The sequence below is a fragment of the Coffea arabica genome, chromosome 2e (genome assembly GCF_036785885.1).
Source record: "Coffea arabica cultivar ET-39 chromosome 2e, Coffea Arabica ET-39 HiFi, whole genome shotgun sequence".
NCBI lineage: Eukaryota > Viridiplantae > Streptophyta > Magnoliopsida > Gentianales > Rubiaceae > Coffea > Coffea arabica.
The window spans coordinates 16,964,791-16,978,580 of NC_092313.1; the positions used below are offsets into that span (position 1 = coordinate 16,964,791).

The following is a 13,790-nucleotide window of genomic DNA, read 5'->3' on the forward strand; positions in this document are numbered from 1 at the left end:
AAAGGGGGTTTCCACCCCACGGATGACTGTACCTTAATTTACACTCTGTTGACTTGATTTATTTTTAATGCATCTTTATTTACCAAAAAAAAAAAAATAGAAGTTATTATTTTTTTTGGCAAAAAAGACAAACAAATAAAAAATGAATGGAAGTTACTTGGTGCAGAAGTTATTGGATTACTAAATTGAGTAATCATTGTCAGTAAATCTTTACTTGTTATAAGGATAAAATTCAAAATTCAAAAAATAACACAAAACATTAACACCAAACCCTCTCCTCATGCTTTATATATAGAAAGATTATTCTCGATGTCTTGTCAAACTAAAAGAAAGCCTCTTCTTGTGACTTGAAAGAAACTTGGCTTATAGTGAAAAGTTTGTTAAGCAACCTTTAAAAAGAAACTAACTGTGTGCGTGTGTTCTTGTCACCTCGAGGAAAAAAAAAAAAACCTTTAAAAAGAAACATGTATGTTAAGCATAATTTCATATAGCTAATCGTTCAGGATCTGATAGGGAACCACTAGAGTCGACTCAATGATCAAGGAGTGCTATTACAATCTTCTCTTCTGTCAAGTTTATGGCATCAAATTGGGTATGGCAGGATTTTTTTTTTTTTAAAAGGGCTTGGCAAGGTTCTTGTTTTAGCCTATTTAAGAATAGTAATTGACTAGTATTCTTATCCGTGCTATACATGAGTTTACATTTTTTATAAAAAATAATATTATTTTGTAAAAAAATAATTAAAAAAGGTTGAAGTTAAATTGATGTCAATTTCTATCAAATTTTTAATAAAAGCAAAGGAAAAAAAATCGCAATCATAGGATATAGGCAATGGCCTAGCTCATCAACTTGACAAAATTATAAATTTAATAAGAAAATTGTATTCAGTTGTCAGATATTTTTTTGTAATTGCCTATTATTAATCCCAATCTAAAAAATTTCTCTCTTCATCATATTTTATCCTAAGAATAGTGTATTATTGTTAAATAACTAATTCTTAGTAAAAATATTCAAGACGTTAATACCAAAAAAATCCAAAAATTACAGCAAATGAACATATTGTCACCTTTTCCTCTCTTGTACCCCTCTCACCCTATGGCCGCTCTTCCCTCCCTTCCCCTTTACCCTCAACCCCACCGTCTCAGCCCCATCTCCCTTCCCTCTATTATTTCCCTTCTTGCATTATCCTTCTCTTACTTGTAATGGCACTCCTCCACCCGTCGAAATCCATGCAAAAAATTGATCGAGTTTGGGTTTTATAGCTTTCATGAAATTCTACTATTTTTAGAGTTTGTTATAGATAGTCATTCAAAAATATTTGTTAAAAACTTCTTAAAAACACTTCTAGAACCAACCAATCAAATGCATCCTTATTTTTTTAAGTTGGTATCGACAAAATTAATTCACCTTAAAGTTTACCCCTATTATGAGTGGTGATATTTCAAAAAAATCATTGTGAGCATGTGATATAATTATAAAGACGTAAGACAAAAAAGGAAAAGGAATAAAAATAAACGTACAGAATTAATGGTGACTAATAAATAAAAGATACACCATATATGGATGAATAGTTGACTGTTATAGTTGTTTTATAACTGAATAACGAAGGGTATAGGGCTAATTTCTCTATATCCCAACAAAGGATAAAAACTCACGATAAAAAAGAAAATTTGATATTATATTTTGTCTAATATTCTCCTAAGAATCCGACTTCCCTATACTACAATGTGTATTTCTCAATTCTCACCCTTACTCCATGATTCGGGATTCTTTATATGACAATTTCAATAATCTATTAGTAATTTGCTAAAACGGATCACAAATAATTATATGTGTCTTGATATCTTTTAATTTGTGTAATTAAATTAAACATTTTATTTGTTTCTTATCCTACAATAAGACATGAAATTCTTTCCATTTTTCTTTTATTATAATATTTTTATCTTCTATTCTTTTTTTTTTTTTGATACTACACATAGGAAAATGTTCTATTGATCATATAAAAGTCTCAAAACAAATGATTTTGCTTTACAAAATCATGTGTTAATAAACATATGATAGTCAAGAAATTCAAATTTAACTCAAATTTTATTCCAAAAAAAATCAATAGATGAAAAACCCTAGAGCATAATATCGAATTTTCCTTTTTACTTCTCTATCCCAACATAATCTTATTTATTACAACCCAAAACTAAAGAGTTAAGGTCATTTAAAGAAAAACTAAAGAAATTGAGAGGGGTTTCCTTATTATGAGATTTATAAGGTTTAATTGTTAGCTATAAGTTTTGTAAAACTATCCAATTTTAAAGACGGTCATATTTTATTACGGAATTGTTAATAATAAATGAAGTATAGATTGGAAATCATAGACAACTAATATTTCTTTCCTATTCATGGCATCCTATGTTTGGAAGAGTCAACTTTTAGACTTACTAGTTTTTTATGCCTCGCGCTACGCGCGAGGTTGCCCCAACTTGTGTTAATCTAATTTAATTGATGGCAGGTAGTTTAGTGTTAAATATTTGCGTTGTCAAAATGTGATGAACCGTGTCAAGTTTTTGTGCGCGGTGGCAGGATTGGTGTTGTTTGTGCATGCATGGGTGCCATATATTTGCATTGAAGTTGACACTTAGCAGTTTGGTTTGTAGTCGTGTGACAACTATTATGTTGTGTGTTTTTTTATGAATCAGAGTGGAGGTTTTGAGGCCTCCTCTCCCGGGCCGCAGGGGATTAGTCGGGCTCTGTAAGAATTGATCCGGACACCCCTGTGTTAAAAAAAAAAAAAAATAAGTGGAGGTTTTGTTCCATAAGAATGTGGAATGTCTTGTTAAATGGTGTGTGGTGCATGGTTGTTCATCTTCTTCTCAAGTATTTTTGATGATAAGTTTTTCTAGTAGCTGGTAGGAGTTTACGAGTGTTATAGTAGTATATTTATAAAAGAATTGTTTTGATATAGGAGTTTTGGAGTAGTGGTTCGTAAGTTTGTAATTTTTTTTTTTGCATTATTATGGAGATGAATCATGTGTCTATTAGTCAATTAAATGAAAAAATCTATGCCTGGGTTATTCGGGTTGTGGTGGTAGAAAAAAGTCTTATTCGGCATGCTCATTACATGGGGGAATTCAAGTTCCAATCCATGAGCAAGCAAAAACAAGAACTAAAAATAATTGACACCAGTCTGTTTCATTGGCTTAATTGGCATCACAATGTAAGTTACCGAGTTCCCAAGAATCGATCTTGTATCCCTTGAAGATCGTATAGTTGATAAAATCACGGGCGTTTTGGGCATTCCAATCTCCTGCCCAAAGAGTATCACCGCCTACTGGGTTTTGCCTTCCAATAAGGGCATTCAAGCTAAATGTTACCAAAGGCCTGTGCAAAACAAATATCAATTAGAATCTGTTTGAGCTTTTCTTTGTTTTGACTGTTTATCATACCAAGAAACAGTGTTAACATACGTTAAAACAGACAAACATACCCTGTTTTGTTGAACAAAGCATTAAGTTCATCCCATCTTTTCATCGGAAGGCAACCTCTGCTAAATCCAAACAGTCCATCTTTACGTTTCTGAAAACGTGGGCATATCTTCATTGTTCCAACCTTATAGACGACTTGATCTTCTAAGGAACCTCCAATTCTGATCCGAAGAGGATTAAATGCTGCAATTTGCATAATGAAAGGTCTTTGAGCACTTACTTGCTACAGAAACATGGATATTGTCTGCCCTCTACTAATGTACCTAAGCAGTATTCAGGGAACAAATGCCAACAATTTTCCTTCATTTGTTCTCCACGACATCTTCAAATTAATCACATAAATTTACAGCTCCACCATCTTTTCTACGAGTTACTCCCAAAAAAAAAAAATACAGCATAGAAACTATGCAAGAACTATGGAGAACAAATAATCATGGAACAGACACAAGAATCTAATTATAGCTTCTCAGTTCTTGTAGAATTGTTTCCTAAACTAACATTAAGCTAGACGCTATTTTATGGAGTAAATTTTCTCATTTCAGACTTCTGCCATCCTTTTTAATTTTTTCATTCTTTTTTCCAGTTCAATTTTTGTCAAGCCAAAGAATTGCAGAAATTTAGACACGGAGTTGATCAGCATCTCAACTTTCATTTGCTCCAGGTTTAAGCAGATTCAAAGCAACCCATACCAACCTTTTATTGCATTGGCCAGAATCTTGTTCTTCAAATCCTGCAAACTTGTCATAAACCCATTAGTAAGTGGATTCTTAAAATTTCTTTTGCATTTAAACCATCAAGGAATGATAGCTTAAAACATGATGATTTATACCAAATTGAGGATTCCAGCCTTTCCCCACGGGCATTGATTATAATCACATTTGTCTTCAGGCCACCAATCTAAAGTAGCACAAATGAAGTTGCCATCAGTCTTGGCAATGGAGGTAACTCCTTTCACTTTCACCTTAACTTGTTCTGCTGCTGCTGCTAAAGACAGACAAAGCCACCACGTCAAAAGAACACAATCCAAAAATACAGCTCTCGAACAGCCCATGTTGCCAAAATGGGAAAAAGATAAACTTTGCTGCTGAGTGGGTGACAAAGAAGCTTTACAATGCTGGCAATCCGGAATATCCGGTAATATATCAGGTTCGGTGACAATGATGCTCAATGGATCCGTTGCTAACATCTTACGCCGCTTCTGCCTTGCATCACCCCGTGGAACTGATCTGCACTTCTTGCCCGGTGGCGTAGACAAAACACTACTATCGGCAATGATAGGCACTGAGCATGCATCCATTGAATAACCAGCAACACTATTGTTAGAAGTCGATGCTAAAACTATTGGGTCTACGCGCGTTTCTTCTGTACATTCATGCATTCCTCTAACTGCTGTTTTTGCACAATCTCCTGTTGTTCTATTGCTACTTGCATGACCGATAGAACCACCTTTTGAATGCGAACAGATCGTTGTAACATGTTGTTCATCTTGATTGTTTACTCCTTCAGTCTCTATACTAACCTTACCCTTATATCTCAATTCCACAGCTGAATGGCCATCGGAAGGTTGTTCGATAAATACAGAAAATCCCATTGTAGCAGCAGTACCTGTTTAGTGGAATAAATATTTCATTGATCCTTGTATCAGCACAATTAATACCTCTAAAACCTAGCATTTCTCATACCAATCATAACTTTATCAAACCTCGACAAATCAGCTAGAATCGAAGCATTATCAAAAAAGAGTAATCCCTGCTAAATACACCAGGGCAACTAATACATGAATTGACATAACACAGTGTTCTTATTGTGCACAGCTCACATATGCTACGTGCATTCGTAACCATAGCATACACACCTTGGTATTTGCCAGAATTGTCATTAGCACTCGCATTGGCACGTCGCTGCCGTCTCTTTGCATTCCTCTCTCTATTTGCTTCTTCCAAGCTCACATATTTCCGCCGACGGCCCATGAAACAAACGCTATACACAAGTAAGAAGGTTTCAATAAGAGTATGACTATAACTTTTGATTCACCGAACTACTATGCCCACCCGAACGACTTATTAAGCCTTTGATTACAAGGACAAAACCACATAAAGGCAGAAATAAAGGACAAAACTCGATTTCTAATTGGAAATAGAAGCTATTTCCGAGAAAAAGAAAAAACACACAAAAAAGTGGCAAGGACTCACTCTTGTAGCTAACACAACACGTTGGCGTCAGCTAAAGAATCCAGACACTCACGTGAACGGCTTATTAAGCCCTTGATTACAAGGACCAAACCAGGGAAAGGCTGAAATAAAGCACAGAGCTCACATTGCACAATCAGATAATGGAAGTTTTCAATTGAAAAAGAGGCTGTCTCTGAGAAAAAGGAAAAACATACGAAAAAGTGGCAAGGACTCACTCTTGCAGCTACCACAGAACGCCGGAGTCAGCTAAAGAATCCAGAGAAGGCTCTGTATACCATGGCAGTAAGAAAATGCAAACGATAGACCGAATTGTGGGTAAAGTTAGAGCAAGGAAAAAGAAGTAAAACTACAAGGGAACAACAATGAAGGACTCACTCTTGCAGCTACCAAAGAACGCTAGCGTGAGCTAAAGGATCTAGAGCAGGCTTTGTATAGGATAGAAGCAAGAAGAAGCAAATGATAGAATAGCGTGCCGTGAAAAGAGAAAACTACACGTAGTTCATAAACCAGGCGGATACGAAAAGTCGACAAAGGTTCAAGCACAGAATGGTGCTTAAAAAATCAGGAAAACCCAATGCATGCACGGCATATCTTTAAAGTTATTTATCTCCAGAGCTGAGATTTCCACAAGCTAGTGAATACACAAGTGTACCGCAAGAAAAAGCAAATGATATAATTATGAACGTCTAATATGCCAGCAAGAATCCATAACATATTCATGAACATGGTGCACGGAACTATTATCATCATGTAAACACTTCAACTCATCAAGCCTCTCAGTACAACAACAAAACCACGGAAAGGTAGAAATAAACCACAGAGCTCACCTCGCAAAATCAGACAATGGAAGCTTTCGACTGGGAAAAAGGGTTGCCTGTGAACGAAAAAGAAATACGAAAAAGTGGGAAAGATTTAAGCACAGAATGGTGCGTAAAAAATCACGCAAACACTTCGACTCATTAAGCCTTTCAGTACAACAACAAAACCACGGAAAGGTAGAAATAAACCACAGACCTCACCTCGCAAAATCAGACAATGGAAGCTTTCGACTGGGAAAAAGGGTTGCCTGTGAGCGAAAAAGAAATACGAAAAAGTCGGAAAGATTTAAGCACAGAATGGTGCGTAAAAAATCAAGAAAACCCAATACATGCATGGCATATCTCTAGAGTTATTTATCTTCAGAGCTGAGATTTCTACAGGCCAGTGGATACACAAGTGCAGCGCAAGGAACACGCGGACAGAAGCAAATTTCCAGCAAATCATAGAACAGTGTGCAGTGGAAACAAAAGATTACACGTAGCTTATAAACCATGCATGATGCAGTCAGGAAAACCCAATACATGCACGGCCTATCTTTAGAGTTATTTATCTTCAGAGCTGAGATTTCTACAGGCCAGTAGATACACAAGTGTACCGCAAGGAACACGCGGACAGGAGCAAATTTCCAGCAAATCATAGAATAGTGTGCAGTGGGAACAAAAGATTACACGTAGCTTATAAACCATGCACGATGCAGTACAGGTGCCCGTGATACGAGCAGCCTATATGCGGCTAAATATATAAAAGTCACCGAATGACAAACGACCAACATATCCCTCAAAGTCACCACAATCACACTATAACCAGCCCAATTTTACTGTAGCAACCCAAACTCCCACCTTTAGTATAGTAAAGATGTTTTGGGTTTATATTAGATAACATTAGAACATTTAAGTGGATTGTGATAGCTAAGACTTTCCCAGCTAGGGATGGCAATGGGGCGGGGTTGGGGCGGGAGACCTCTCCCCCATCCCCCGCCCCGCTGCCTACAAACTCCCCCGCCCCCGACCCATCTCCCGTCCCCCGCTCCTCCCGCCCTGCCCCGCCCCGCTTCTCCCGCGGGGCTAATAAAAATTTGTTATATAATTTTATTATGATTAAATTTTAGCAAATAATCAAGTACTAAAATATTAACACATCATCAAATTATTATTAATTATAATTTTACAATTGAAACTTATATAAACAATCAAACAAAAAATATTTGAATACAATCCAACATGATGAAATAAATATAACTAAAGTAGTCAAGTTTTCACTTTTGGCACAAATACAATCACTAATTCATTATTGTGCTTGTGCTTTTTTTAAGAAAAAAATATTATTGTATTAAGTGTAATTAGGGATTTAGTATAAATGTATTAGTAAATTTAGTATAACCAATTAATAATTTGTATTAGTACACATATATAATTATTAGTATAATTAATAATATCAATTATATTATATATACTAATAGACATTATATAATACATATAACTAATAATATTATTATAATAAGTTTGTAACTAATTAAATTATATATAATATATATAATTATATATTTATTTATTTTATATATTATTTTTTTAAAGTGGGTGGCGGGGCGGGGGATGGGGCGAGGGTACACTCCCCCGCCCCCCGCCCTATTTCTAAGCAGGGGGGAAAATATTCCCCCGGCCCCCACCCCAACACCCTCCCCATTAACCCCCCGCGCGGGCACCCGCCCCCATTGCCATCCCTATTCCCAGCCTTACGTGATATATTTATGTTCATATCGATTCCATATGCCTAAAAGTAATTCTAATTATTAAAATAAATCAAAATTAAAAAAAAGAGCATGGAAAGTTAGAGGTTCAATGAGAAGCCTAGTTTAAAAATCCTCTTTGCAATACATATACATAGATTGTACGGGTCTTTTGATCAAATAACCTATTTTTCAAAAAAGGTTTTTCTAACAGGTGGCCAATAGTCATTTGTTAACACACCTAAATTTCATCTAACCAATCATATATATACATATATTAACAACTAATACCTTGCTACGCATTTATAGAATTTCTCCAATTAATCATACCTTTTCAGAAGTCTAACACCTAAAGTAAGTGCCCAATGGGCACCCATAATAGTACTCAATGAGATGTACTTCATGTGTTAGATTTCTGAAAAGATAAGATTATTAGAGAAGTTCTATAAATACAAGAAAATGTATTAATTGTTAATATAATATATATTGAGTACCCAATGAGCACTCATCATTAGACATACCATTTCAAAAAATATTGTAACAATGATTGAACTCCACATTTTATTACTAATCTAATCTCTGACCTTATTCCTAACAAGTGGCAGCCTCCTTAATGTTTTTTCAATCAAATTATTCAAAATCAACAATTTCTCGTCACTACCATTAGCGGTTGATGGAGTATTGGTTGAGTTTTATCAATTTAATAATAAGAGGCGGGTATATTGACCTTGTAGAGAAAGCGTTGGGGCTGGATAGAGTGTAAGAATTAGCCTAGGCTGCCGAAAGTAAATTGGACTGCGATGTTTTGCATGCCCACAATTGTTGGAATTGCTTTTGATTCAGCTTGGGATGTTTGCCTGGCTTTTCTGATGGTGTTGCCAAGAAAAGGCAATCATCAAAATTTTTGGTAGAGAGGATTTCTTGGCTTTTGATAGTCTTGCTTGGAAGAAGACCGTCAACAAAGAAGGCAATTAGTAAAGACGATCAGCAAAAATCTTTTTCCTTTTCTTTTTTTTTTTTGGCAGAAAGGGTAGTTTAGAATATATGAAGGAAAATGTAGGCTATTGGGTCTATTTTGAAGCATAAATAGTGAAAGCAAGGATGGTGGGTGTAATTTTTAAAATTTAAGGAGAGCTCTCTGAAATTGGTCGAAACCTCGAGGGAGGTTTCTGAAATTATCCCAAGTTTAAATTAAGCATCCAAAATTTTTTGAGTGAGGTAAGTTGATAGTCGAGAAGGGGACCAAGAGGATGATGGATTCATTTTGACCTATATTAATGACTAATGACGGAATTTATCCTTTTCTCATTTTCCTTTGAGTCTTATTGGATGGAGAGTAAAAAACGATATTATGAGAATAAATAGGGAAAATCGCCAATTTAGTCCCTAACCTTTGTTTTATTGTCGATTTAGTACCTATACATTATTTATAACCAATTTAATCCCTAAACTTATATTTCGATTCCAATCAAGGAGCTTAGCGGCGGCGCCACCGCATAATTTCCATCAGCTCAACCCAAAAAGGGTATTTTAGGAACTTCCATTCTTCAGCCTTAACCAAAATTAACCGAAACCAGTCTTATGAAAAATACCCACCCAAAACCCAAAATGAAAACAAAAATGACCTGTTAATGTAGATTACTCAAAACAATGCTTTCTTCGGCTTCTTCTTATAAGTAGTTTATCTCACTTTTAGTACTCACAGCCTCTTTCTTTGGAGCAACGGCTTTTTTGGCTTCTTCTCATCGGCAACAACAATGGCAATAGTAGTCTTCACAGGAGCAGGCTGCTTGAACGAATTATTCACCTTAAATAGTTTTTCCGATGCCAAATGCCTTTTTCAACTAAACCGACAAAAGCTACTTGAAATTTGCCAGCAACTTCTGCTGCTTTTTATGAAATTTGCGGACAATCGGGTAGGGACCAGGTCTAGCTCTCTCTTTTATCGCAATAATTGCCTCCTTAATCATCTGAAAATATGCCATGGATGAAAATTGAAAATCGCCATTGCTGAAATTGAAGACCGAAATTTGGATCAGATTCAATAGCGACCTTGTTGCGACCAAATTTGACATGGAGGAGATGGGTGGAAGTGCTAGAGAGGGAGAGGAAGATGGAGGAGGGGGTAGAGTGGGAAGAGGGAGGTAGAGAGGTTGCGGTTGTGGGAGAGTGCGGCAGTGGAGGTTGGGAGGGGAGTGACGGTGAAGGAGGGGATGTTGGGTTGGGTGTCGGGAAGGTGGTGGCGGTGGTGGTGGAGGAAGGAGACGTGGTGGTGTTGGTTTGGAGACGCAGGAATTTGTGGAGCAGAGGAGAGCGGCATTGGAAAAGTATTTGAGGAGGTTGGCCAAGCATCCGGCCATTCGGAGGAGTGAAGAGTTGAGGTTGTTTCTGGAGTCGCAAGGAAAGCTGCCGCTGGTGAAACGTACGGATGTTGCGTCGAGGATGTTGGATGGGGCGGTGAAGTTGCCGAAGCAGTTGTTTGGCGCGGAGGTTGTTGCCGGAGTGGTGGATGTGAATGAGGTGGCCCAGCCTGCAAAAGGTGGGAAGGATTTGCTGAAGCTTTTCAAGGAGTTAAAGCAAAGCGTTACTAATGATTGGGGTGCAACGAAGCCACCTTTGGTAGAGGAGGACAATGAGTTTATGGAGAGGAAAGATAAGTTGTAGGAATTGGAACAGGAGCTCAGCAACGTCTCTCAGCAGGATTGAACCTTTTGTTTAATTTTGGTTAAGGCTCCAGAATGAAAGTTCCTAAAATACCCCTTTTGGGTTGCTCAATTGGAAAGCTGATGGAAATTATGCGGTGGCCCCGCCGCTAAGCTCTTTGATTGGAATCGAAATATAAGTTTAGGGATTAAATTGGCTATAAATAATGTATAGGCACTAAATCGACAATAAAAAAAAGGTTAGGGACTAAATTGGCGATTTTCCCGAATAAATATGAAATTGAATCAATTTAAGAATATTTTTTGTAATACGAGTTATTTTGACAATAAACTCTGGATTATACATATAGTATCAGAAGTACAACGAGTCTATTAGGAGTAATGCTACCAAGCAAAAGACACAAACCCAAAATATATGTATACACACACATACACGCACAAGTTTATAGATCCCCGTGACCCAAAATATTTAGCAGTAACACTTGATGAAGATGAACCACCCAATTTTAATTATTAAAGAACTAGTTGATCCCAGGTTTCTTTGAACCGTCACATGATTACGAAGAGGCCGTGGTTAGTGACGTGACGGTCACCAATGGACCCAACAAAACCGTGGCAGCGTCAACCGTAAAAGTATCGTACTTGAGAAAGAATTCCACTAACATCAGCCTGGACAAGAGCACCACCAAATCTTTCGCCGGGCATTGCTTATTATTCTTTGATGGATTATCAGTCTCTCTTCCATTAGACCAACAAACGTACTCAAGCAATTTCTCGCCTTCACCGACGAACCTATCCCCGACAAATTCTTCAGCATTGGCAAATATCTTAGGATCTTTGGTCGCAAATGGCTGATACCCAAAAATCATTTCACCCTTCTTGATCAAGAACGCCGAATCGTGGCTATTGATCACGATATCCTCCCTGGCCTTGCCATATTGGAAGGGTACGGCAGGTTCGATCCTCAATGCTTCATATGCCACTGACTTAACCAGGCTCATTCTATTCAATCCAGATAAAGTGACCCCGCCTTCTTCCTTAACAATGGTCCTGATTTCTTCAGCAAGCCGACGATGCAATTTCTCTCCTGCAGCTCCAACCCACTTGATCAGAGCTGGAAATAGGATCTTCATGCCGCCATAAGCGTTGAACCCTGCAAGAAAAACCAAGTTATGGCAAGCTTCATCTCTTTTGATCCCTCTCTTCACAGCTTCATCCAATATTGTGCTGCCGTACTTGTAAAATGCGTCATAAAGCTTCTGATAGCCTGATTTTACTAGAAAAAATGGCAGCCCGAATGTGTGAAACAGTAAATCTTCGAGAAAATGCGGTATGAACTTGTTCCCAAGAGATACCAACGGCGCCAACTGGAAGAATAGCCACTTATCAAAACTTGTTGGTCCATCGGACCCAATTTTCGTATCAGGATCAGCAGGGCTCTTATTATCGCAGAGCAAACGAAAGACGAAGTCAAATGAAGCTTGATCGCTGAGGTCGTTGAAATTTGCTTTTCCGTCCTTGGACATATCATCATCCAGCTTAACAAAGAGCTCCGAAAGCGAGCTCTGGAAGATTGGGATGAACCGGTTATGTAATTTCGCGAGTTGGGATAGGAAAAGGCCTTTGATCTCGGCGTGGGAAGGCTCATCAGTGTCCAGATAGGCACATGCACGATAGCCACCGGTGAAGGTGGTGGAGGGCATGTAGGTGCCATCAAGAACGTCTTTCTTCTCTACTCTGGAATTGTCGAAGAGGATTGGAAAGCTAACAGCGTCCAGGACTGTGACAACCTTAGAATTATGAGCCATGAAGGGGCCAGGAGGCATATTGCATCTGAAGACTGTGGACTTGTATTTTTCCACTCGACTCCTGAAGAATTCATCCGCGCCTTGCTTGTAATAATAGTCACTCCGGTCCCTGAGCACCCCGAAAAGGGGCCAGCCGTAGTCACCGGGGATTTCTCTCAATAGAAGCTTTTCCGGCGAAGGGACAGCATCAACATTGGCAGAGAGAGGTGAAGACATGGCTAATGGATTCTTTGTTTTGTGAGGAGAAGTTGAGTTTTTTTCTATTTTTTTTCAAGCGACGAGAAGTTGAGTTGATTCTAGGAAACGATAAATAGACCAACAAACAGCTAATTTAGAGTCTATTCTTTCAATAGACTATAGTTGATGCTTCACGCGAATTGATGATGACGGTAGTATCTTGTGCTGAGCAAATGGAGCAGGCAAATTGACTGCAAATTTATATGGCTACGCTGCCTGCTACCAGTATTAATATGATGATCTTTACGCATGTGCGTGAAATATCCACGGTGTGTGTGCATTGGTCGGCGGAAACGTATACATTTTGAAGAGTAAAAATACGATTGAAGTTTCCTACATTTCGGGCTTGTACAAACGGAGCACGTATTCAAATTCAATGCTGGATTTCTTGGGAAGACCGTAACCGCAATAAATGTTAGAAAATTGGTTTAATTTCTTCTACGGAGAGTTTTTGTTTTGTGTAAAAGTAATTAGTTTTCTAATTAATTTTAGTTACTTGAAATAGTAGCCAACAAATTTTTTATTTTATTTTGATTTTAGAAGTTATTTTCTATTCGTATAAGTTTAAAAATTAGCATTGATTTCCTATTATTATTTGGCTTTTGACCAAATAAAGTTATCTAGAAATAGATAGGTTGACATATTATAAAGAGGCAAACAAGGGGTACACACAAGAGCGTCATATAACTTTATACATTGGCAATGAGAGAGGGTTTTTAAAAGATGAGAGATGGTATGCAGTGGTTGAGTTTTGAGTCAAATTGTATTCTTGTATAGGATTCTCTTTCTCATAATAAAGTACATATTTTTCTGGAGGTTCAATGGTGGAGTCAAATCACGTTAAATATTGTTTGTCGTTTATCTTTCAT

The 13,790-nt window shown here is 37.4% G+C and overlaps 2 protein-coding genes across 4 annotated transcripts; both read right to left on the bottom strand.

Moving 5' to 3' along the window:
- Positions 1-3,042: 3,042 nt before the first annotated feature.
- On the bottom strand, positions 3,043-6,975 carry LOC113722474 (uncharacterized). Of its 3 annotated transcripts, XM_072081403.1 has the most exons (8): positions 6,688-6,975; positions 5,884-6,542; positions 5,669-5,769; positions 5,332-5,456; positions 4,306-5,081; positions 4,170-4,206; positions 3,479-3,659; positions 3,043-3,372 (listed from the first exon to the last, which is right to left on the bottom strand). In XM_072081403.1, exons 4-8 carry the CDS (start codon positions 5,444-5,446, stop codon positions 3,192-3,194), a joined length of 1,290 nt encoding a protein of 429 aa, XP_071937504.1. In that variant the 5' UTR covers positions 5,447-5,456; positions 5,669-5,769; positions 5,884-6,542; positions 6,688-6,975; the 3' UTR covers positions 3,043-3,191. The 3 variants fall into 3 exon arrangements, with proteins under 3 accessions (XP_071937504.1, XP_071937505.1, XP_071937503.1); XM_072081404.1 differs by lacking the exon at positions 5,669-5,769 and having other exon boundaries at positions 6,496-6,542; XM_072081402.1 differs by having other exon boundaries at positions 5,669-6,542.
- Positions 6,976-11,183: 4,208 nt separating this feature from the next.
- Positions 11,184-13,068, bottom strand: LOC113726370 (allene oxide synthase 3-like). Its single transcript, XM_072079404.1, has one exon. The coding sequence runs from the start codon at positions 12,898-12,900 to the stop codon at positions 11,434-11,436; it is 1,467 nt and encodes a 488-aa protein (XP_071935505.1). The 5' UTR covers positions 12,901-13,068; the 3' UTR covers positions 11,184-11,433.
- Positions 13,069-13,790: the final 722 nt, after the last annotated feature.